The 24,261-nt window shown below is 46.7% G+C and overlaps 1 protein-coding gene across 3 annotated transcripts in view; it reads left to right on the top strand.

Moving 5' to 3' along the window:
* MANBA (mannosidase beta) overlaps positions 1-24,261 on the top strand; it is a 74,219-nt gene that overhangs the window by 11,681 nt on the left and 38,277 nt on the right. For all 3 annotated transcript variants that reach the window (XM_043545255.1, XM_037896976.2, XM_037896974.2), the window contains exons 4-7: positions 2,075-2,245; positions 5,013-5,136; positions 15,263-15,438; positions 19,254-19,364. In XM_043545255.1, coding sequence (XP_043401190.1) covers positions 2,075-2,245; positions 5,013-5,136; positions 15,263-15,438; positions 19,254-19,364 — 582 coding nt within the window. The remainder of the gene's footprint in view (positions 1-2,074; positions 2,246-5,012; positions 5,137-15,262; positions 15,439-19,253; positions 19,365-24,261) is intronic.

Here is a 24,261-nt window from a genome sequence, read left to right as displayed (position 1 = left end):
CACAGTCCCTGCTCCAAAGAGTATAAATAGTATAAATAGACAAAACAGACAAAGACTGTGAGAAAGGAAAGCCCATCTCCATTTTATAGATGGGGAACTGAGCCACACAGAGATCCTTAGTTTCTTCATGTCTCAACATTTACCTTCATGGCTTTATAGAAAAGAGGGTCTTGTGGCTGAAGCACAGAACTGGGACTCAGGAGATCTGGATTCTGTTCCTGGCTTTGCCCCAGACTTGCATGACCTGGAACAAATCAAATAGCCTTTTTGTGCCTCGGTTTCCCACCTGTAAAATAGGAATATTAATTCTTCTCTCTTTCACAGGGGTGCTGTGAAGGTTTAGTTAATGTTGGAAGGTGTCAAAACAGTTTACAGATGGGAGATGCTGTAGAATTGCAAAGTAGTAGTATTCAGTATTTATTTCTGGGTCTTCATTTTGGTAGGCCACTAGTAGCATCTGCTTTGTGAAGTGACTGCGTAAAGTAGAATTGAACTGACTAGGACAGAGTCAAGGATTTCATGACTCTGGCAGTTACTCTTACAAATGGAGCCACTGAATAAACACTTGAGTGGTAAATCTATTCTGTGGAGGCTGCTTATGTTGTAATTTGTTGTGTGGTGGTCTGCTGCCTGGTCAAGGACAGTGGCTGCTGATTGTGGAGAGGGGCAAGGGCACTTCCACTTGGTAGAAATTCAAGAACAAATAGTAGGCATGCCACAAACGAATGGTGTGGACAGAACACTAATATCAACCAATTGAAATCTTCATTTTACCAGGTGAAATTAAATTGAGGGGTGGGTATAGTGGTGAGAACATAAGAGTTTTAAAACTAAATATGCGCCTTTCTGTCCATCCACAAATAGAGGGGGATCTAACACAGCGGTGGGCAAACATTTTGGCCCGAGGGCCACATCTGGGTATGGAAATTGTATGGCAGGCCATGAATGCTCACAAAATTGGAGGTTGGGGTACAGGAGGGCTCGGCTGGGGGTGTGGGCTCTGAGGTAGGGCTGTGGATGAGGGGTTGGGGGTGCTGGAGGGTGCTCTGGGCTGGGACCGAGAGGTTCAGAGGGCGGGGGGGGATCAGGGCTGGGACAGAGGTGCGGAAGGGGAACAGGGGGGAGGCTGTAGGCGGCGCTTACCTCAAGCAGCTCCCAGAAACAGCAGCATGTCCCTCCTCCGGCTCCTACGCTGAGGCGCAGCCAGGCGGCTTTGTGCGCTGCCCTGTCTGCAGGCGCTGCCCCTGCAGCTCCCATTGGCTGTGGTTCAGGGCCAATGGGAGCTGCGGGGACGGCGCTTGGGGTAGGGGCAGGGTGTAGAGCCCCTTGGCTGTCCCTATGCTTAGGAGCCAGAGGGGGAAATGCCACTGCTTCCAGGAGCCGCGCGGATTGGGGCAAGCCCCTGACCCTGCTCCCCAGCGGGAGCTCGAGGGCCAGTTTAAAATGTCTGGAGGGCCAGATGTGCCCCCTGGGCCATAGTTTGCCCGCCCCTGGTCTAACAGGTCAATGAATAAGTCCTACGGAGAGTTCTTTGTTCAGTCCAGAGATGACAGTGTATCTACATTTTAGAGAAGGGAGTGGAGGGATGGGAAACCGTACTATGCCTTGACAGCAGAGGATTGTATAAGGTTCAGCTGAGTACTCAGTCGACCTAAAATCAGGCTCTGAAGCTCACCTACCAACCCTATGCTTCACAGCCCAAGCTACATCTTCAAAGTGTTGTCTGCATAGCTATTTTTAGTGCTAGTGTGAGCCTGCTAGCTCAAATCTGTCAACCTGGGCTGGGAGGCTTACTTCTGCGGGCTACATAGACATACCCATAGACTCCCATTGACTGCAATGGGGCTGAGGGGTTTGCCCAGAGAGAGCTACGTGTAGGACTTAGTGTGCCTTTTCTCTTAGTTTGAGAAGTATTCTAATTCTCTTTTCCTTCAGTCCTGCAACCTGTAGAGACTAGTTCACAAACATATTCAAATAATATCTATATGGTTTAAAAGGAATATGCCAATCTTTATAAAGCTCGCAGCTAAATTTCAGTGGTATATCGTTTTGTTTTTGTTTTTTCCTGGTGCAGAGCTTTGATATTACCAGTGTGATCAAGGAGGTCAATTTTATTGAGGTCCGTTTCTTATCAGCCATTTCATATGCAGCAGAGCAGAGCAGATCTCACAGAGCATACAGTGTGCCTCCACAGTGCCCTCCACCTGTGCAGAAAGGGGAGTGCCATGTTAATTTCATCAGAAAGGTAAGAGCAAGATCACGTGTGTATGTGGCTAGAGGCTTGGATGCAGGAATGCACAATGTACTGTCATAATAAATGGATTCTGAAACCTGTGATGTAATTTCATAACTAGGGCATATTTTTCATAGCACAAAAATCCCATAGTCCAAAATGTAGATCTAATCTGTAAGAGGCATAAAAAGGCCAGGGTAGCTATCTGTGTGACAAGAATTTTTAAAAGGTTATCTTTGTCAAGATGTCAGCATGCAGACTGATAGCCAGAAGGGTGTTTCTGTGGGGGGTAGATTGTGTAGTCACTATCAATCTATCCACTAGGTGAGTTTAGCAAGGAATAATGACAATAGCTAGCTGTTCTCAGTGCCAGAGTTTATTGCCAAGGCTGTAGAAAATCTCAGCCAAGCAGGTTTGTGAGTGTTTTTCATTGCTCATGTGCTGTGCTATTTATACTGCGCCGCTCTGACATGTACCGACAAGAGTTATCTAACGGAGGGCCCACTTTCATCTTAAGGTGTTGTGAAGTGTGATGGAGATATAGATATATATAAATATGTATTAAGTTAAAATTACAGACTAGAACAAACCTACCAAAGATGGGAAACTGTAAGTCTTTAGTTCACACTGTTATAGCTACCTGTGGCAGAATATCTTCTGTGTAGGATCTCATGCTGTTCTGAAAGAGCCTTGCAGTAAGGAGGCACAACTGGGAAAATAACGAGTTTCAGAATTGCCTTTAAATGCCTTCCCTGCTAAGTGCTCCCTGTATTCTCAACAGAGACCTGCAAATCCTCCATTTTCAATTACCTCAAACAACATGCCCAGAATCCTTTTGACCTGTAACTGAATGTCATTCCTCTGGAACCTGTCAACAGAGGGCTTGGTGCCTGGTTCCCCAAAGCACTCTGTTCCCTTCTCTCCTTGGGGCTGAAGAAGACATTGCCTTCACAACCATTGCAGTCCCTACGGATTGCAGTTAGAACTACAGCAGAACGAAGCACTAATCTCTGGGCCAACCCTGATTATCCTTGCTATGGTTGAATTTGATACCTAAGTGGGGGGAAGCATAGGGGGTTCACTTGTATCATAAAGGTTAATTAAAACTTGGAGAGTTGTTTAATTCTGCAGAGTCCATATGTTTGTTAGAAATCAGTCTGGAGGAGAAGGAGCTTGAACAGCTGTAGTCCTATTTATAGAGGTGAAATTGCGAGGAATGATTTTTATACTTTGCTGGGCTATATATTTAAACTCGTAAGACTTGTGGAAAGTACCCTTAGTGATTTTTATCCTCAAAGGCATTGCATTTCTCTACTTGCAGATTGCTTGGAATGTTTCCTAAAACGGCTTGCATTTCAAACATATGGGTATAACAGCAGAGCTGCCACATTTGAAAGTAAATAAACACAACATTTTAAAAGTTCGTTTGAGTCTTACCATTGTAAAGTAATGGAACGCTATGTATATGTGTATGAGGTTCAGTATTAGGAATGTTAAACTCATCTAGATCTTCATGGGAGTCTTGTGGCCGAATCACCCCAGGCCCACATTGAAAATGTACCTTTTAATACTTTAGGATGGTGGCTTTCTACAATAGCTGGTGAAAATATAAGGGATTATATTAGTGAACCCTGACGGTCTATCAGTGATACAGTTTTTAAAAAGAAAAAGACTGTTCCCAGTCAGGACTGTTTTCTAAGAACTGGTTGTCCCTGCTGTTAAATTTGAAATTGGTTCATTGCTTTCTTCCTAGAAGAAGCTTTTGCAACTTGATAGACACGCAAGCCGACTCCTGTGGTGCAGGGAATAGGCTTGACTAACACGCTGTTGCTTGCCAAAATTAGTATGCTTCAGCTGTAAATTATTGGTCTCTAAATTTAGAGTGGTAGGTCACTGTACAGGACTTTAACAAGATCTATTGTATTTGCACGAGGGGGAGAACGTTGTGGAGCTTAAAGGTCAGCTCAATAGATGTCAACAGCATCCCTTTAAGACTAAAAATCTAGTCAGTTTTTAAAAATAAATTGAAGGTAGTTTCAGGTGCTATGCTTGACCATGAGTATTTAATTCTGCCAATGTGTGTAGTCATAATGACATTTTCCTATTTTTTAAATATGTGGGTTTTTTTGGTTTTTTTTTTTTTTTTTGGTCATCTTCCTGTTGCTGTATGAAAGAACCATGCAAACAAAAGGGAGAAAGAGTGAACCTAATTATACACAAAACGCACCCAACAAACACACTGAATCTCTCATCTCTTTCAGTTACACTAGTCTGTGTTACTGGTAACAATAGTAGACATAACATTTTCATACTCCTGTGATATTTAGGTTGATAGTGTCCCTTTAAATTATTGCAAACACCTTTATCCATCAATGTGCTATTCCTTTCTTTGTCTCTTACATTTAAAATTAAAGATTGACCTTAAGACTGTGGATAAGTTAGAACTGTTTTGAGAGTAACTGCTTGTTTGCTGCTATTGAATTTTTTGCTGTTTTTTTTTTATTTATTTTTTTTTTTAAGGGAAGGGGTAGGTCTGATTTTGCTCTCCCACTGATTTTGTATGGTTTTAACTCTCAGCAGAATTTAGCCAAGGAGTAAGGAAAAGATACTGTACATTCTTCTTGAGTTATTGGAAATTGGAGAACTTTTTATTTGGTGTATAGGAATATTTTGTTTAGATACAGTAGATAATTTTTATAAAGAGTCTGTTTATTGTCTGGAACAATAACAGTTCCTAGGTGAAAAATACATACTTGCGATACATCTTTCTGTATTCCAGGAACAATGTTCGTTCAGTTGGGACTGGGGTCCCTCTTTTCCCGCTCAAGGAATTTGGAAAGATGTTAGAATTGAAGCCTATAACCTTTGTCACCTGATCTACTTCACTTTGACCCCAAGCTATGGTAAGTCTTGATGATATTGCCCTTTATTGTTTCACTTGAGAAATACAGCATTCTTATTCTACGTTCAGTTACTTAGTACACTGGAATAGGAACATAAAAACTGTTCTTTTGTTGTTTGTATGGACAGTGCTGAGTACAATGGAGTCCAGATCTCACTACTGAAATATAAATAATAATGGTAAAATTATTAAAAATCCAAAATGCAAACTCTGTTTTGCATAAAGAGACCAGCAGTGAATCAAAAAAATGTGTGTTAGGTTTATAATAATGATTTTATCTCTGTCCTGTTCTGTTGTTTGGGAGCATTACTTTTGCACCAGCTTGTGTGTTCCATTAAACTTCGAGTGATTGCTCATGTGTATTCCACAATAGGTGTGCGTGCTCACCACATGCACCGGTGTCGGAAGTATTTCCCCTAGCAGTACCCGTAAGGGAGCACCCCTAACAACCCCTGGAGTGGCGTCTCAATGGCACGGTATAAGGGGCGCTGCGCACTACCCCCACCCTCAGTTCCTTCTTGCTGCCAGTGAAGGTGCTTTGGAACTGCTCTGCCCCAGCTTTGCTGTAGCTTGTCCCCAGAACTCTTATTCGTGCAATGTTGGTGCCTGTAGTTAGTACTCAATTAGTTTTAGTTTAGTTTAGCTAGTGCACCCGGGCATGCCCTGGGCCCCAGGTTTTAAGTCGTGTGACACATGTAGGCACCCGATGCCAGTGAGTGATCCGCACGCGGACTGTTTACGCTGTTTGGGTGAAACCCATCTCAGCAATCGCTGCAAGATTTGCAAGTCGTTTAAGCCTCAGACCAAGAGAGAGAGAGACATTAGGCTCTGGGCTATCCTCATGGAGTTGACATTGACCCCAACTCTGGTGTGCCGCTGCGAGTTCACACCAGGCACTGTGGTGTCGGTGTGCGGCAATCCCCCAGCGCCATCTACTAGTCGGCACCACTCCCCGTCCACGGGGCACGCCGAGAAGGCTAAGAAGAGGCCTTCTCCGCTGCGGCACCGAAGTAAATCTGGGGCAGAGACTAGACCCGTGTTGGGCAGACCTCGATCCCCATCGGCCTCTAGGCCTCCAACTCAAGTAGAGCAGAGTAGCCTGGCCCATTCGGAGCAGGCTTCCCCGGATGCCTTCCATGCCAGAGGCCCTGCAAGCGGCTCGGGACGTGATGTCCATGCCGGTACCAGGAGCACCGCCAATGTTGGCCTCGTGGTCCAGAGGCAAGCTGCTGCTGGGATCTCCGCAGTCGCCCTCGACTCGGTACCTGTCTCGGTCGAGGGAATGTTCCCGACGCCGTTCGCCACTCAACAACCATTCTGTGCGTAGTCCACGTGGGTCACCGTCGACTCCCACCAGGTTGTCTGGCTGGGTTCCGTCTGACAGACTCTGGGCACCGCTCCACCTCGAGGAGCGGACACCGATGGGACCGAGGCAGACGTGGTCGCAACACAAACATCGACACCGTTCCCGTTTGTCGTCTCGCTCCCGGACCCCGCCACGGCACCGCTCCCACAGCCCCGGGCGTCAATCGCTGGCGATTTGCCATTGCAGATCCACCCGCCTGGGCCGATCGCGGAGCAGCTGCTACCGGTGGTATCGTTCCTCCACATTGGAGTCGCTGTCTCGGAGTCAGCACCGCTCCCTGCGCCACCGATCCTCCTGGTCAAGGGACAGCAGCAGGTCATACACCAGCCTGGCCTCCCTTCGTAGCCGTCCGTCGATGGGTCAGGCCAGCCAGGCTGAACAGCCTGCTCCGCCGGTGCCACAGCAGGTGCAGTGTCACTGGGCCCCGTGGCTGGCCCAGTGGTACCAGTGGGCACTGTGGCCCCCGACGCAGCCCCTGGTGGGTGCTCGCTTGGTGGCCAGAGCTTCGGAATGGCCGTCGGCCTCCCTCTCCCGACCTCCGAGGAAGGAGTCGGTGGGGCGTACATCCTGGGTGCCGTGCCCAGAGAGCGACCAGATGGTGGACCGTCTGGTGCATGTGGACGTGCAAAGTACCGCATACCCTCCCCTGATGAGGTGATTACGGCCACTCCTCCCTTTGTCCTGCAGGAGACCTCTAAAGCCCACCAAGAGCTATTGAAAAGGGTGCCATCAAACCTCAACCTTCAGGCAGAGGAGGTGGAGGAGCCCTCAGACTCCCTTTTTAATGTCCTATCCGCCACGGTACCAGGCAGAGTGGCCTTGCCTCTCCATGAAGGGGTAGCAAAAATTTCAAATGCCCGGTGGCAAACCCCAGCCTCATTGGCCCCCATCTCTAAGAGAGTGGAACAGAAGTATTTTGTGCCCACTAAAGGCTCCTAACTCCCTGGTGGTCGAGTCGGTCAACCACAGGGACCAGCAGGGCCAACCAGCCCCTACTCCAAAAAATAAGGATTCAAGGAGGCTGGATTCATTTGGGAGAAAAATGTATTTGTCCTCGAGCTTCCAGTTATGGGTGGCGAACCATCAGACTCTCCTGGGCTGATATGAGTTCAATCTGTGGGGCTCCCTGCTCAAGTTCGACGATTCCCTCCAAGAGCACGACAGGAAGGAGTTCAAAGCGCTGGTGGAGGAGGGTACAGCGGCTGCCAGGGCAACTCTGCAGGCAGCGTTGGATGCAGTGGACACAGCCGCACGGTCCATGGCCTCCGCGGTATCCATGAGAAGGGCGTCGTGGCTTCTGCTCTCTGGGCTGTCCAGTGAGGCGCAGACCTCCTTGCAGGACCTCTCGTTTGACGGCAAAGCTCTGTTTGCAGAACAAACGGATATAAAACTGCATGGCCTGAAAGACACTCGCACCACGCTTCAGACTCTTGGCCTCTATGTTCCGGCTCTGGCTAAACCTAAGTTTAAGTCGCAGCAGGCTCCCGCCCAGGCCACCCAATCTAAATATGAGCCCCCTTATAAAAAGTCGCGGGACTATAAGAAGCGCCCGCAGAGACAGTCTCGGCCTGCCCCCCAATGTGTGTCCCCGAAGGGCAAACAGGCAGGGAAATGGCAGTTTTGATGGGACGCCCTGGGGGAGCCCTACCAGTTCTCATCAGAGATCAATCCACAATAAAGCTTCCCTTCTCCAACCGGTTGGGTGCTTTCCTCCCAGAATGGTCACAGCTGACCTTGGACCAATGGGTCCTCAATACCATCTCCCGGGGTTACACCCTCCAGTTTACCTCCACCCCACCCAACCACCCTCCGCCCCCATCCCTCCTGGGGGACCCTTCTCACGAGGCTCTGCTTGAGCGGAAGGTGGGGTGGCTCCTTGGCCTGGGAGCGGTGGAAAGGGTGCCAGCGGAGTTCGAACGCAAGGGGTACTACTCCTGCTATTTCCTTATCCCAAAGGCCAAAGGGGGGCTCAGACCCATCCTGGACCTGCAAGGCCTGAACCAGTACGTGGTAAAGCTCAAGTTCTGCATAGTCTCCCTGGCCTCCATCATCCCCTCCCTGGATCCTGGGGACTGGTAACCTGCCCTCGATCTGCAGGATGCGTACTTCCACATTCGTATATTCGAGGGGCACAGACGCTTCCTCAGTTTCATGGTTGGGCAGGAACACTACCAGTTTACGGTCCTCCCGTTTGGCCTGTCCACAGCCCCCCGGTGTTTACAAAGAGTATGTCGGTGGTGGCGGCCTACCTCAGGCACCATGGGGTTCAGATCATCCCCTGTCTGGATGACTGGCTGGTCAAGGGCAGCTCCCGCTCGCAGGTGCAGGATCACATGGCGCTCCTTCTGTCCATGTGCGCCACTCTGGGCCTGTTGGTAAACCAACACCAAGTCCACGTTAGTCCCAGTGCAACGCATAGAGCAGGGGTCGGCAACCTATCGCACGCGTGCCAAAGATGGCACGCGAGCCAATTTTTAATGGCACGCTGCTGTCTGCCGGGGACTCTGGCAGACAGCAGCGTGCCATTAAAAATCCTGCCTGGCCCGCTCTTCTCCGCCCACTGCTCTCTCCTTGCAGGGCAGGCATGCTTCCCCCTCCCCCTCCTCTTCCCCCAGAGTGCTGGATTCCTGCCCCTTCTCTTCCCTCCCTGAGGCCAATCAGCTGACAGCCCTTGCTATGGAGGTGGAGAGGGAAAAGCAGAGCAGCAGCGTGCTCTCTGCTCCGGGGACCTTGGGGAAGGGGGTGGAATTGGCATATCCCCTCCAGCCCCCTGCCATGAGCTGCTCAGGCCAGCCCTCTGCTCTGACCCTCCCCCCCCACTCCTCTGCCCTGACCCCTGCACCCCCCTCTCACACACCCAGCCCTCTGCCCTCACCCCTGCACGTCCCCCACACCCCAGCCCCGTGCCCTAATCCCTGCACCCCCCCCCACAACCCCAGCCCTGACTCAGAACCGCAGGCCAGCAGTGGGCTGAGCGGGCCGGCGGTGTAAGATCAGCATTTTAATTTAATTTTAAATGAAGCTTCTTAAACATTTTGAAAACCTTGTTTACATACAACAATAGTTTAGTTATATAATATATAGACTTATAGAGAGAGACCTTCTAAAAAACGTTAAAATGTATTACTGGCACGCAAAACCTTAAATTAAAGTGAATAAATGAAGACTCGGCACACCACTTCTAAAAGGTTGCTGACTCCTGGCATAGAATTTATTGGGGCAGTCCTGGACGCCATGTTGGCCAGAGCCTCCCTCCCACCAGACAGGTTCGAGACCCTGAAAGGGCTCATCGACATGATTACAAGGTTTCCAGTGACAATAGCCAAAGCGTGTCTCCAGCTCTTGGGTCACATGTTGGCATGCACATATGTGGTCCGTCACGCCAGACTCAGGATGAGGCCCCTCGAGCTATGGTTGGCCTTGGCGATCTCCCAGGCTAGAGACAGGATGGACAAAGTCCTCACTGTGCCCGAACTGGTGATCGCCTCCCTATGATGGTGGTCCTCCCCAGGGAACATGCTCCATGGGGTCCCGTTCAGAGGCAGGCCCCCATCGATGGAGGTGGTGTCCGATGCATCAGACCTGGGGTGGGGAGCCCATGTGGGGAACATTCAGACCCAATGTCTGTGGTCTGCACAGGACCTGGCCCTCCACATAAACGTCAAGGAGCTCAGGGTGGTCCGGCTGGCATGCATGGCCTTCTGCTCGCACCTGGAGGGCCGAGTGGTCAGGGTTCTCATGGACAACATGGCCTCAATGTTTTACATCAACAGACAAGGCGGAGCCTGATCCTCTGCCAGGAAGCCCTTAGGCTATGGGACTTCTGTATAGCCCACGACATTTGCCTACAAGCCTACCACCTACCGGGTGCCTGGAACTCGTGGGCAGATCGCTTGAGCAGGGACTTCTTCTCTTAGCATGAGTGGTCTCTTCTCGCAGAGGTGGTGCACAGACTTTTTCGAGAGTGGGGAAGTCCCCAATTGGACCTGTTCGCTACTCGGCAGAACCATCACTGTCCCCGGTTCTGCTCCGGGGGGGAGGGCTGGGAAGGGGCGCTATCTCCGTTGCCTTCCTCCTGTCCTGGTAGGCCGGTTCCTCTATGCCTTCCCCCAGTTCCCGCTGTTAGGCAAGGTCCTGGAAAAAATAAAGACGGACAGGGCCCAGGTCCTCCTGATTGCCGTGGCATGGCCCAGGCAACATTGGTATGCGACCCTCACGAGTCTGACAGTCGCCCGCCATGGCCGTTGCCATCCCGCCCAGACCTGCTCTCCCAGGACCAGGGCAGCCTCCTTCACCCCAACCTAGTGGCACTCTACCTCACAGCGTGGCTGCTCAATGGTTAGGCCGGGAGGAAAGGACGTGCTCGGAAGGAGTTCAGTGCATCCTCTTGGAAAGCAGGTGACCCTCCACACGCTGAGCCTACTTGGCAAAGTGGTCTCGTTTTTCCCGATGGGTGGCTGAGCAGGGTGTTTCCCCATGGCTGCCCCAGTCCTGCTCATTTTGAACTACCTCCTTCACCTTAGAGCCCAGGGCCTGGCATCCTCGTCCATCAAGGTGCACTTTGGCCTTCCGCCCACCGTATTGGCCTTCCATCCACCAGTGCAGGGCCACACAGTATTTTCCCATGCTATGACTGTCCAATTTCTTAAGGGATTGGATCATCTCTTCCCGTACGTTCGGCCCCCAGTTCCCCAGTTGGATCTGAACCTGGTGCTGGCCTGCCTCATGAGCCCCCCGTTTGATCCGCTAGCTACGTGCTCCTGGTCGCACCTCTCGTGGAAGGTAGCCTTCCAGGTGGCGATCATGTCGGCTGGGCGGGTCTTGGAACTCAGGGCCCTGACCTCCGAGCCCCCGTACACAGTATTCCAGAAGGATAAGGTCCAGCTCCGCCCACATCCTTCGTTCCTCCCGAAGATGGTCTCTGCCTACCACATGGGTCAGGACATTTTCCTGCCAGTCCTCTGCCCCAAGACCCATGCGTCCAGTGAAGAGCGCCGCCTCCACACGCTGGATGTGAGACGGGATCTGGCCTTTTACCTGCAGCAGACTAAGCCATTCAGGAAGTCCTCGCAGCTGTTCATCGCCTTGGCCGAGCGCATGAAAGGTCAGCCGATCTCCACTCAGCGTGTCTCCAACTGGATCACCTTGTGCATCTGTGCCTGCTATGACCTGGCGGGAATTCCCCCGCCATCAATTGTGCGGGCACACTCGACTAGGGCTCAGGCCTCGTCGGCTGCCTTTTTGGCCCATGTCCCCATTCAGGACATTTGTAGGGCAGCCACGTGATCTTCAATTCATGTTTTCACCTCGCATTATGCGATCGTCTCCCAGACCAGGGAGGACACCGGGTTTGGCAGGGCTGTACTCCGTCCTGGAAAATTGTGAACTCCTACCCACCTCCAACAGATACAGGTTGGAATCACCTATTGTGGAATACACCTGAGCAATCACTCAAAGAAGAAAAGACAGTTACCTCTTCCATAACTGGTGTTCTTCGAGATGTGTTGCTCATGTCTATTCCTCATCTCGCCCTCCTTCCCCTCTGTTGGAGTTGTCTGGCAAGAAGGAACTGAGGGTGTGGGAAGCGCAGCCCCCCTTATACCGTGCCAGGCAGGCACCGCTCCAGGGGCGCTCCCCTACGGGTACTGCTAGGGGAAAAACTTCCGATACCGGTGCACATGGCGTGAACACACACCTATTGTGGAATAGACATGAGCGGCACATCTCGAAGAACACCAGTTATGGAAAAGGGAACTGTCTTTTCCCATATAAATTGCTCTCTTCTCTCCCCTGACTCTCACACTTTCATTTAAAAAAACCCAAACAGATAGTACTGCTGCTGGAGCTGTAGTTCTGTCTTGAGTGGACAAGTGCAGTGTCAGCACAGTTTAAACAGTGCTGAAATTTCAGGGCTCATGGACGAGACTGGGACAGAAAAGCAACTATGATGTGCAAGGATTGTGTTTCTCAACCTACAGTTTGAGCATTGCATGTTTGCCACCTAACAGGTTTCCTTGCCTGGCTCTGCCATTTGTTTGTCTTTCATTTGTATTGAAGATCATGGAAGCTGAACAAAAGTAGTTTATTTTCTGTTTCAGCTGTCTAATGCATGCCACTAGAGACCACCCACCCTACCCTCCGCTCCACACAAGACCCACTTAACATCGGGCGGGTGGGTAGTGTGTACGCCCTCTTCGCTGGGCTGAATTTCACGCTTTATGAAGAAAGATGTTGCGTCTAAATGAAAGGGGAATACGTCACTCCCTGGATGCTTTTATAGCTTCCAAAAATAACTCCAGCTCTCAGCCAGAATTAACGTAGTCGGAATTTCAATGAAAAGCCTCAACATAGACTCAGTACAGCTTCTGGGAAGTTCAGATACGTAAGTGCTGCCTGGTTCCTCCCACATCCTCACAACTCCACCTGCTGGCAGCCAGGGGATGGGTTGTTGGATAAGGCAGTAGGGCCCTCTCATTCAGCAGACAGAGCTTTCGGAGTCCAACCTGGAGACCGAGCTCATTAAAATTAAGAGACTGAAATTTGGAAGAATAAGCAATGAATTAGCAACTTGTGCTGTGCTGAAACAGCACAATCCCTTGTGTTGCTTGCCAGATTGTTGAGTCATAGCCTCCTGACCACTGGATCTCTAAGGAGCCCTTGTTCCCATTTTTTGCCGTCTAACGCCTGGAGTTCAGGAATGGACTTGGCCTCTTATGGCAGGGGAAGGGCGGGGAAAAAGTGCATCTGGGGGAAAGCTGATGGTTTTGACCTTTTATGTAGTGTCTCTAACCTTGATTTTCCCCACCCACAGCTCTCATTGACTTCAATGTGAATTTTTGGGTGCTCAGCCCTTCTGGAAATCATGCCCTCTGTGCAGGGGTGATGTCAGCTTTGGGCCAAATTCATCCCAATGAATTCTCTTAAGCCAGTGAAGTTATACCAGGGATGAATTTTGTTTTGAGAGAAACTACTTTCTCTTTTATCCCAAATCAAAATGGAGATACTACAACTTAACTGTCAGAAGGAAGTAGATATATAATACACACAGAGAGGAAATTGACAGTTAACAATGGAGATTAAACAAGGGGGTTTTATAGTCCTGTTTTTTCAGTGGTTCTTGCATTATTATATTATTGCACAGGCAGAATGACCAGTGGAAGAAACACAAGCAGGAAAATTGGTTAGACCAGTGCAAATGTCCTTGTAAATAATAATAATAAAAAAAATATACTAAGTCTCCCCTGTTTTGGTTTGCCTTTGTGCATGCACAGTATTCAGCTGTTTTGCCGACATCTTTGTTACAAGAAGAAGGGTAAGAAATACAGTGTCACAGCTGAGACTCCTACAGGAACACTACCAGATACCTCCATTTGCCATTACTAGACTCTGCTGCCCCATACCCACTCCAAGAGGGATGACCCCTGTGAGGAAGTGGGGGAATAATTAACCACAGACAGTCAGATAGACTTCCTTAACAGGATTCCAAAGGGCTGCATAGATGTTCATGGGTTAAACTTGAGAACCCTACCCCCAGGAAGCATAGTTAGCTGTTTTATGCAAAGTAAAGGCTTGGCCAGCTTTTGGTTATAGTTTAATTACCCAAAGTTAACACATTAACAGGAAGTTTCAGCAAACATTAGTTGGAGATACCCCTTTCACCAGATTACCTTGTTAATGAATTATTCTTTAAGCAAGAGAACACTTTGGCATAAGTGCAGAGAGATCGCAGACAAGTCATTAGCATGTTTCCTCTCGCACGCTTCAGTGACAAAAGAAAAACAAACATATGGACCCATCCGGTTTAGACATAGTGGGCCCAATTCATCCCCAGCATAACTCAGTTCATTTTATCTATTAACGTGGGGGGTAGGGTTGCCAGGTATCTGGTTGTCTACCAGAAAGTCCGGTCGACGGGGGACCTGTACAGTGTCTGGTCATATGTACCAGACACCAAAAGTCTGGGTGCTGCGTGCGGGGGTCGGGTGCCAGGTCATCAACCTGCACCAGCCCCTGCTCAGCCAGGGCCATCACCTACCGGCGTCTCATGGGCGGGCAAACTCCACGTCAGGGCTGTAGCCCCAGAGCAGGGGGATCACAGCTGAGGGAAGGAGGTGGAGAGGATCGAGCAAGGAGGAAAGGGAGATCAGTGGCCTCGAGGGAAGAGGCAGAGCAGGGGCATGGCCTTGGGGGTGAAGAGGCGGAGCAGGGAGCAGTGGGAGCTTCCGACACTCCTGCTGTAGTGTCTGGTTTTCAAAAATTAAAAAGTTGGCAACATTAATGGTGGATGAATTTGGCTTATTTATTATTAATACTGTTTTTGTTCAATAGACAAAAGTGATTGTGTTGCCTTGTGATTGCGACCTTTCTCAAAGAGACCTGTGCTCATATGAATACTGACAAAGCAAACATAATGACTGGAAGTTGAGTGGGAAAAGTCCCTTCTTAATGATAAAGAATGAGAGGTTCATGCTCTGTGTTGTACAGAACTTTCAAAGGTTGTATGTGGTTTAGGAATGGGGGGGAAAATGAGTTACGAATTTCCATTACACTGTGCATAGTCCTCGTCTGAATGAGCAAACGTAAACACTGGTGTCAAATACACTAAACAGTGAAGCGTAGGTCCTGTTCAAAGGCAAACTTAAAAACAAAATTGTTGCATTTCTTTTGTGTGTGTGTGTAATTGTATCTTTAATAAGACTAGGGACATGTGAATTAGTATGTATAGAAATACAAATAAATACATTTTTTTTTCTTTGCTTAGTGAAGAGTGCTCAGCAGTGGAGTCTTGAAATAGAGTCTGTTTTTGATGTTGTCAGCTCAAAGCCAGTTGTTGGTCTCGTGACAGTGAACATTCCTAAGTTGCAAACACAGCAAACGTATACTACAGAACTTCCTCCTGGAGAAGGCAGAATTGTGCTGCTCGTAAACATCAATAAGGTGAGGGGGTGAATCCTGAACAGTCCCAAGTAACAAAATGTTTCCTTCCAGTTGCTTGAAGGAAAATGCAAGATGTCTCCAGCACAGTTTTAATTTTCCCATTCACTTTCCTCATCTCTGCTGTATTGACTCTGCCTGACGCCTCTCAGAGCAGGGAAACAGCTCTCTGACCTTCTCACAACTGACTCTTCCATTAGAACACCAGAGAGCAGTGCGGATGGGGTATGTGGCATTTCACTCCTACTAAGTGAGAGACAAAGAGAGCGGTGACATCATCTTTTGCTTTTGTTGGCCTGGAAATCGTTGTGCTGGTGTTAATCCTCAAACCCATTTTTGATGTTGGTACAGATTGTGTAGATTATCCCACATCTTCCTACTGTGGGTTTCTTTCACCTTCCTCTGAAGCATCTGGTACTGACCACTGTCAGACAGGATACTGGACTACATGGATCTCAGGTCTACTCCAGTATGGCAGTTCTGTGATTCTATATGACAGCAGGTTTCAGAGTAGCAGCCGTGTTAGTCTGTATTCGCAAAAAGAAAGGGAGTACTTGTGGCACCTTAGAGACTAACCAATTTATTTGAGCATAAGGTTTTGTGTGCGTGCCACAAGTACTCCTTTTCTTTATATGATAGCACTATTTCCTGTCCCAGATAATTGTTTTCTGGACAGATAGGTACCTGTCATAGTCAGGATGCAATATGTTTGGCCCTTAGAGGAGGAGGAGAGAAAAGCATTCCTCTCACAACCAGTAAAATACCTTTGGGTAACTAAGGGCAAACAAGTCATGTATAGAATTTGGCTAGCCGGGAGGAGGGTGCAAAATTAGTGAAGTTGCACCTCTTTCACTAGTTCTGAATTTAGTCCCTTGAGTTGAGGGATCCTTAGAGGCACGTGGAGTGTCAGAGAGATGAAGCATTCCTTGGGAGAGGAGAAACACAACTGAAAATGGACGAATAGGTATAAGCCTTAGAGTTAGAATGAAAAGAAGCTCCCTCTCTCCGACACTTCTCCCATCCCCCACCTCGCAGTGGGTGAAAGGCTAGCTACTGGCAGGGTTAATTTACAGTGATTTCACTGATTTCACTTCCATAGCGTTTTTTGTGCTTATGTTTTTAGGAATTCTATTAAATTTGTCCTGTAAATGTAGTTATGAAATTATTAGAGAGAAAAAGGTCAGCCTATGCTGAGAAGTAACGGGCTTGTATGGGGCAATGAGCCCAGGAAGAGCAAAATGGAGTCGTGGTTCTTTCCTGCCCTGAGATCTGGACCTAATGGAGATGCCTCTACAGAACTGAACTGGACAGCAGCAGACCAGAACCAGGATCTGGCAATAGCTGACCAGAGCAGGAGCTGGTGATGCTGACTTCTTTGGAGTGGGGCAAATAAGCTGAGGGGAGCCTCCTCCCATTTGACCACCACTGAGTCTAATTGGATTTGTGGGTGTGGACTCTGCTGAGAACAAGAATCCTGGACTCCTGACAAACCCAGTTGTTAACCTCTGAGACTATCGGGGCTCTGCCATACCCTTCATACATTTTTCTGGCTTTGTTAATTTAATTTTGCTGTGTAATTTAAATTTGTAGATTTTTTTTTTTCCCTGTTAAAAGGTATTTGGTTTATATTCCGAAGGGCTCCCATGTGTTGTGTGCATGGAGAAGAAACACCTATTAAGGTGAATCTGGGAGTGGAGAGTGGTGTGTGTGGCCAAGGTTGATTCAGATGTCTTAATTATTTTAAAAAAGAGACTATTATTGACCGCTGGCAGAAGGTTACATGAAGAAGTACAAATATCCAGGCCAGAGGGTTTTGTTTAAAAAAAACATTAGCCTTTAGCGAGCCTTTTTAGTCTGCAGTAATACATACAGTGTGATATGAAACTGAACATGATTTTGTGCTTTGGTGCATTCCCTTCTCCCCTGCCCCGGGGAAGAAATTGGTTAACAAAATACAACCATGAGCCTGAGAGTAGTTTGTGAGGAAATAGTGCCCTCAGAGCAGAAGCAACTGTGTTGTTATTCTTTGTAAATAAAGGGCTTTTGCTGCATGAATTCACAGCAGCTGATTTTACAAGAGACACAGCAATGTGCTGTTAAGTATCTGTGAGCCAGACTGAGCCCATACTCTGTGCAACAGATTTGCATGGTGTGACAAACAGCAAAGCCTGGCAAGAAATGAATTTCTAGTCCAATGAGAGCTCACACCAGATGATGATCTAGGTCCGAGACTGCTCAAGTGGACTGTAACAACCTGAGATGTACAATAATCACCCTGAAATTCACTGCACAGTGTTTCTTGCTGTTCTGAAATTGCTTGCTTCTCTGCTTATAGATGGATATGGGTATGACATCATTACCAACCAATAAGAAAGCTCCATTTGTGTCTAGCTTTCTAAAGCCACTCCATATTTGATGATGCATGATCCAATTTTTATGCTTCAGTTTTTATCCCTTGAATTTCCCGCTTAGTACTCAGACACTGTTGCTTAATATAATTCCAGATCATGGAAGCTGAAATAAGTGGCTATAACTTATTATGTCTGGGTATGGCTACAGCAAATCATATTACTGAGGTGTTCTTTGGCCTCGTTTTATGCAAAAAGATCCTGGCACTTCTTGCATTGACATATTCTTTGTTTGTGTGGTGCACATATTACTGCTTTCTTTCCCCAATATGTGTACTGAACTGGTGAATGCGGCTCATAGAAAGTTATAGAGCTGGGCAGCTATAGTATGCAGTTGGCATGAAGATATAACTATATGAAATGGATGCTGTTAACCTTGCTCCATCTCTATTGGGAAAACAAGATGATACTAAATCACAGGGGGGAAGTTACTTTTTTTGTTTCCAGAAATTAAATCAATAAAAACTAATAATATGGAGGAAAAAGTCAAAGGCCTGAAGCCTGAGAAGGGGATGGATCCTCTTCTTTTATTTAAAAGTTCAATTTAACTGAACCAGTGAGTGCAACCAACATATGACCAGGATGATACTTGAAGAGGTGGCTGCAGGTAAATATTTAGTTTCACACACAATAGATGAGGGAGGAGGTTTTCAACGGTACAAACAGCAATTAGGCACCTAACTCCCATTCCCATTCAGTGGGTATTATCATTATTGTTTATTATTATATTGTTGTTTTATTTATTAATAATGATTATTACAATAGTGCCTGAGGGCCAGCCAAGAATGGGGCCCCATTGTGCTAGGTGCTGTACAAACACAGAGTAGGAGACAGTCCCTGCACTGAAGAACTTACAACTCAAATAGTCCAGACAGATACAGGGTGAGGGACGGGCTAGAACACACAAGCAGGGATGGGGTAGAACACACAAGCCGGTATGAAGTGAGAATGAGGGAGGGAGAGGGTGAGGGTTGAAGCAAACAGCCGATCAGCCCAGAGCAGAGAAAGTCCAGTCCAAACCGCAAAATTCTTTGACTCTCCAGAAGTCGCTGCTCTGGCTGCTTCTGCTCTGACCAGCTGGAGTCTCTGACTGGCTCCTCTGCACTTTTCCCCCCAAGGCCATGTGTTGGTGGGGGGGCGGGAGGGAGGAAGGGGAGAAACTTCCTGGATTCTAGTGCCCCTGTAATGGGGTGGGTCTCCCCTGTACAGTTCTGGTGCTGTGGGGAGGGGTGGCCCTGGCTGGATCCCATTTTATCCCCTTCCACGCTGGGGCCCAACTGCCATTTATGTGTTTGAAAATCTCCTACTGGATGCACAGTTGTTATTGTGAGACACATGCCTAACTTCACACAAGTTGTTGTGACCTTAGCTTCTAATTGTTTTTTTGTTTTTGTTTCCTTCCTCCTTAAGAGTGCTACAGTGCAGACTTGGTGGCCTAGTGGCCATGGAAACCAAACTGGATATGACATGACTACAACTTTCAACATGGGGGCAGGATACAAGATTGAGAAATTTTCGAAGGTACATAAATCCTCTCGATTTATATGGCATGTAGGAAGTTAATGTTAGGAAGCATCACTGAATAACCCAGTAGCTCTCAAGCAGTATTAGAAAATGTTCTGCTGGGTTGTAATTTTTTACCCCAGACCATTATTTAGAAACAGGATTTTCTGTAGCCCTAGATATAAGGTAACTAACATGCTGGCAGCTTTCACTTGTGCCAAAAACTGCACTTCCAGCCTGACTAGGGGACAACTTGCAAACTAATTTGAAATTTAAAAAAGAAAAGGTGTTATTTTTGTTTTTTAAAATTCTCAAACTTAAGGGGAAAAAACCAACCAACCAAACAGCTCTTTGTTTAAGCATTGTGGGATTTTGCTTGTCATCTTCAGGTGTGATAAATTATATTATGTAATGAACATGAAATTTACCATTGACGGTTTGGTAACACACATTGAAAAAAACTTGTATATAATTATATTTAATTTGTTTTTAAAAAGAGAAGTTTATTTGGAATTTCAATGTATAAAACTTTTGGGGCACAAATCTGAAGTAACTTCAATTACTAGAGCACACCGAACGTATTGAAAACACACACCTTTATGCTTCCCAGCTTTCAAAGGAAAACAGTATCTCAAATTTGAATGTCTAAGTAGCAATTAGGTACTTTATTTTACCCAATGTAATAGATTCTGTAAAGTACCTGTTTGTAGAAGAAAGGTTTTTCATTACTTACTAGGATGTTCAGAAGATTTGGGGCATTAAAGAACCACTCACAAATCTTCAACCTATTCAAAAATTCAGACAAAATTAGACTGGGTCCTACATGCTGTGAACATAAGGAAACTACTAAATAAATCTGTGCATTTGCTAGATGATACTTATGTGTTTTGCACCACTGAAAGTTAGTCCAGAAGCTATTCTCCTGCAAATGCTGTTCATTGTAGTACTTATTACTGTGAGATTGTTATACCAATAAAATAAAAACCAGCAGGATCTTATTAAAGGGGAAAAGGCAAAATGCCACATTTATTGTGAATACAGAAAGAATCATAGTAAGCAGTTAGTTATAGCTATAACATTCCATTCAATTTCATATTTATTCACACATTCATTCATACACACAAACACGCACACAGGTTCTGCAAGGTTGTTATCCTAGTTACCAGCCTTAGAGTTGCTCATGCCAAGCCACTGGCCAGGTGGCCTGGACATGAGGAGGGAGCAGGGCCTTGTCAGATGTTCATCTGATGCTCCTGGAAGTTGGTTTGCAGAATCAGACCCCAAAGTTCTCACTTTCTAGAGTCCATTTTTTATAGGAATTTCTTCCTATGCCAGTCTATGAGAATTGCTTCATCATGCTGTTGCTGAATCAATCAGCAGATGGCACATTCCTGATGGCTCCGTGCTGCCAGATGTTATCTTGTTCTTTGGTTCTCCCATTCTTGAGGCTGTTGTGTGGATTCCAGTCTGCCTTCCGGGGGTCCTCTGGTTATTTCCACTTGACGCCTTCTTCAGCCGATGGACACTGGATTCTTAGGCTGGCACCTCCCTGATCATTCAGTTATTATCCACACCAAGCATCCATCCACATACATCCCCTATCTCTATTTTAATCACAATTGTTAACAAAGCTAGATGAATACAACAAAAGGGTGGGGAGTCTCTGGGTGCTGTTTCTGTTGTTACAGAGTATTGCTTTGAGTCTCTCTCTGTGTGAGTAGTTGTTACAAAGAATTGCTTTGAGAACAGACTCTGTCTTAGAATGTACTAACACAATTAGCAGCTTGCAAGTTTCACACATAGAGGGAGAGAAACAGTACCAAAAACCAAGAGACCTCTTAATTAGTAATACCCTGGAATTTAAACTATGGGGAATCAAACTCATTTGTGATTTTAATACAGAACTTCTTTAATATGATCCAACAAGGTGCCCTGTTGAAGTCACTTCTCGTTGTAGTTAACTTCCATCATGATCAGTCCTGCTAAGTGTTAACAGGATTGGGCCCAAAGTTTGTGTTCAGAGTGATGAAGATAATTCATGATCAATGTTTTCAGTATAGTTCAAAATGTAGGTTTGGGGTTTTTTATGTGCAGCAAGATAAACTCAGCATGGAGTTTTGGAAAGTGATTTTAGGCTTAGAAAACCATGGTGTAGGAAATAACATCTATCTAATCTTGTGACCAAGCCACATAGTATTGGGGAAGCAAGATGATTTCTATTGGGCAGGTGCTTCAGGAGCCCCCATGTTGATGCGTGGCAGAATGGTCACTGGGATTGACTGCAGTACACAGGACATTGTTGCTCCTTTTTAAGAAGCAAAATGCACCTCAGAATACCTGCTGAGGTGTGGCCTATAGGCTATGGCCCCTAGCCAGCAGGGGGCCCCCACATTGTGCCATATTGTACTGGCTCACAGAGCAGCTGGTCTTCCGCCCTGGCACTCTGTAAAATCCTGCCCTGCAGCTGCACAAGGAGGAAAGGCTCCATATAATCTCTTCCCATTCTAGCGCATCCCAGGAGGATTTGCTCTTATGCCAGCAAGCTAGGATTTCTGCTGGGAAGGAGTAGAATAGTGGCAACATTCATCCAGAGACTCAAGAGTGGTTCTGGAGATATTAACAGGGACAGATATATTTCTAAAAATCGTAGTGAAGTTTCTAGTTTCATTCCATTGCTGCGCTTGTAAGTGAAATTAAGCTAAAGTATTTAGAAATGACTTTTCTGTACTTATTGCACATCCACCTAACTTGGGCAGGGAGAGAGACATACACACATTCGGAGTAACGTTACACCACCTTTGCAGCTCCCCTGTGTTAGGGCTGGTGCAACTCCCAAAGTAAGTTAGTGCAGTCTCCAAGGCTGTTTGGTGGCATCCTACAGCCTCCTTCTCCCTCCTTTGATATACCTTTCTTGCCTCTGTCCTGCCCCTTCACTGAGGGCAGCATAGGGTCATCACACGAATCCTGCTCTGAGGAGAGAACCCCTCTGAGGCAGAGGAATTCCTGGATGATAGGATCTGTCTGCTTTCCAGCCTCTTTAGGCTGCAAGTATGGCATAAACAACTGAAAACATGGCCAAGAACCAGGCTCAGAGTCTTATTTTTCCTTTTCTATAATTTAAATTGTTTGGGTTGGAACTTGTTTCTCAGAAGATTGCAGAATAAAATCCTAGCCAAAAGCCAGCATAAAGACTAAGTGTTTTCTGGAATGTGGGAGTGCCTCTGTCCAGCTCTGTTGGTTATCCATAGCCTCTTTCTCCCCTCCCATGGCTCCATCAAACAACTTCTTGCCTCTTTAATTCTCTCTTTAGTCTTACTGAGACCTCTTGCCCTCCCTTCTGTGTATTTGTTTTCTGAGATCTTTCTCTTTCCCTCCTTGCACTCATTTCTGCCTCATTATCGGAGCTTTTTATCTCCATCCTGCTGCTGTTTTTAATATTTGGGTTTTTTTAACCACCAGATTTTTAGCATCACTCCAACAGATCTTTCCTGTCTGACTGTCTAATCCATCTTGGCAGTTACACCGCATGCATCATCATAGTATTCTAGTATCTTGTGCTCATTTATTTAGGTATCCTAGCTCTAGCTCTCTCTCCTGATTTTCAGCTCTGGGCTGCTTCTTCTTCTTCCATTGTATCTTTCCCACCTCTAAATGCCCAAATCTATTCCACAAAAAAAGAACATCAGCATATTCTGACTTTTTTGGTTCCTCCAGCTGATCTGATTTGTTTGACAAAGACTCAAAAGTCTTTAGCTTGTCCCATAGTCTGGTCACTGATTGATTTTGATGGTGATGCAAGCTGCTCAGTTGTGTGAGAGAAACTTTTGTTTATCATTTTATATTCAGGAAGCATAGATGTGGGAAACAACAAATTCCAGGAATGGGTAGAATGTGTCAGTCCTAAGGCTAAGTTCCTCATAAAAGGAGAGCCAGAGAGAGAGACTGTGGTAGTTCTCAAGCGGCCAAGGACTTTGAGTCATCTTGTTACCCCCTTACCTCCACTGAGAAGCAGACTTACTTGTGCTTAACTGGGTGTCAGCTTCTTGACACCACCTGTCTTAGCCACCCAAACAATCTCCTCCGGGCAATGCCAACCCTTACTTTCCCTTGAAAGTTAACAATAGGTGTATCCCAGTCCTTGAGCCCCTTTGAAGTGTTCTCCTGTAGAGTCCAACCCCTTTTCCATTGAGCACACACAGAAATACCAGGTCTGTTGTTCCCAAGGAAACAGTATACATACTAGCTTGTATGATTCAACTCAGGATCAGCACCTTGTTTAATGCCACAGCACTGAGATATATAGTGGTGATAATCTTACATTTATTGTCAAAGATTCAAGATTTGAGAGAGAGTGAGTAAGGATAATGGAAACAAAAGGGTCACATATGAAACAAAATTACAACAGACTAAACTTTAACTAGCTAACCTCCATTCTAAATAAGTTTATATCACCTCAAATGTCTTCTGCAGTGTTTCAACCAAGGCTTGGATTGAGATCTCGTTTTCATGAATGTAAATGCACTGCCTGTTTACTTCCTAGGATAAAGGGGTGCCTCCTTGCCTTCTACTTCTATCCAAGTTAATTGTCTCTCCTCATGGACAGTAACCCTCCCCTGCCTGCTCTCCTTGCTTGTTTTTTCCTGCTTCTTCCCTTTTGATTTCACATCCCTCTGTTGATTTCGTATGTAGATGTGCAGCCATTGTGTTGACTTACAATGCTTAATTTAAATACCAACAGAGACAGGTGAAAAAGCATCTCTTGTCTGACAGAAAACCTGTTTGCCAACTCTGCCTTGGTACAGACCTTACAACACATTGTCAAAAGGAAAAGGAGTACTAGTGGCACCTTAGAGACTAACCAATTTATTTGAGCATAAGCTTTCGTGAGCTACAGCTCACTTCATCGGATCCATTG

This window comes from Chelonia mydas, chromosome 4 (assembly GCF_015237465.2).
Source record: "Chelonia mydas isolate rCheMyd1 chromosome 4, rCheMyd1.pri.v2, whole genome shotgun sequence".
Taxonomy (NCBI): Eukaryota; Metazoa; Chordata; order Testudines; family Cheloniidae; genus Chelonia; species Chelonia mydas.
This window is presented reverse-complemented; position numbering and strand designations above follow the sequence as displayed.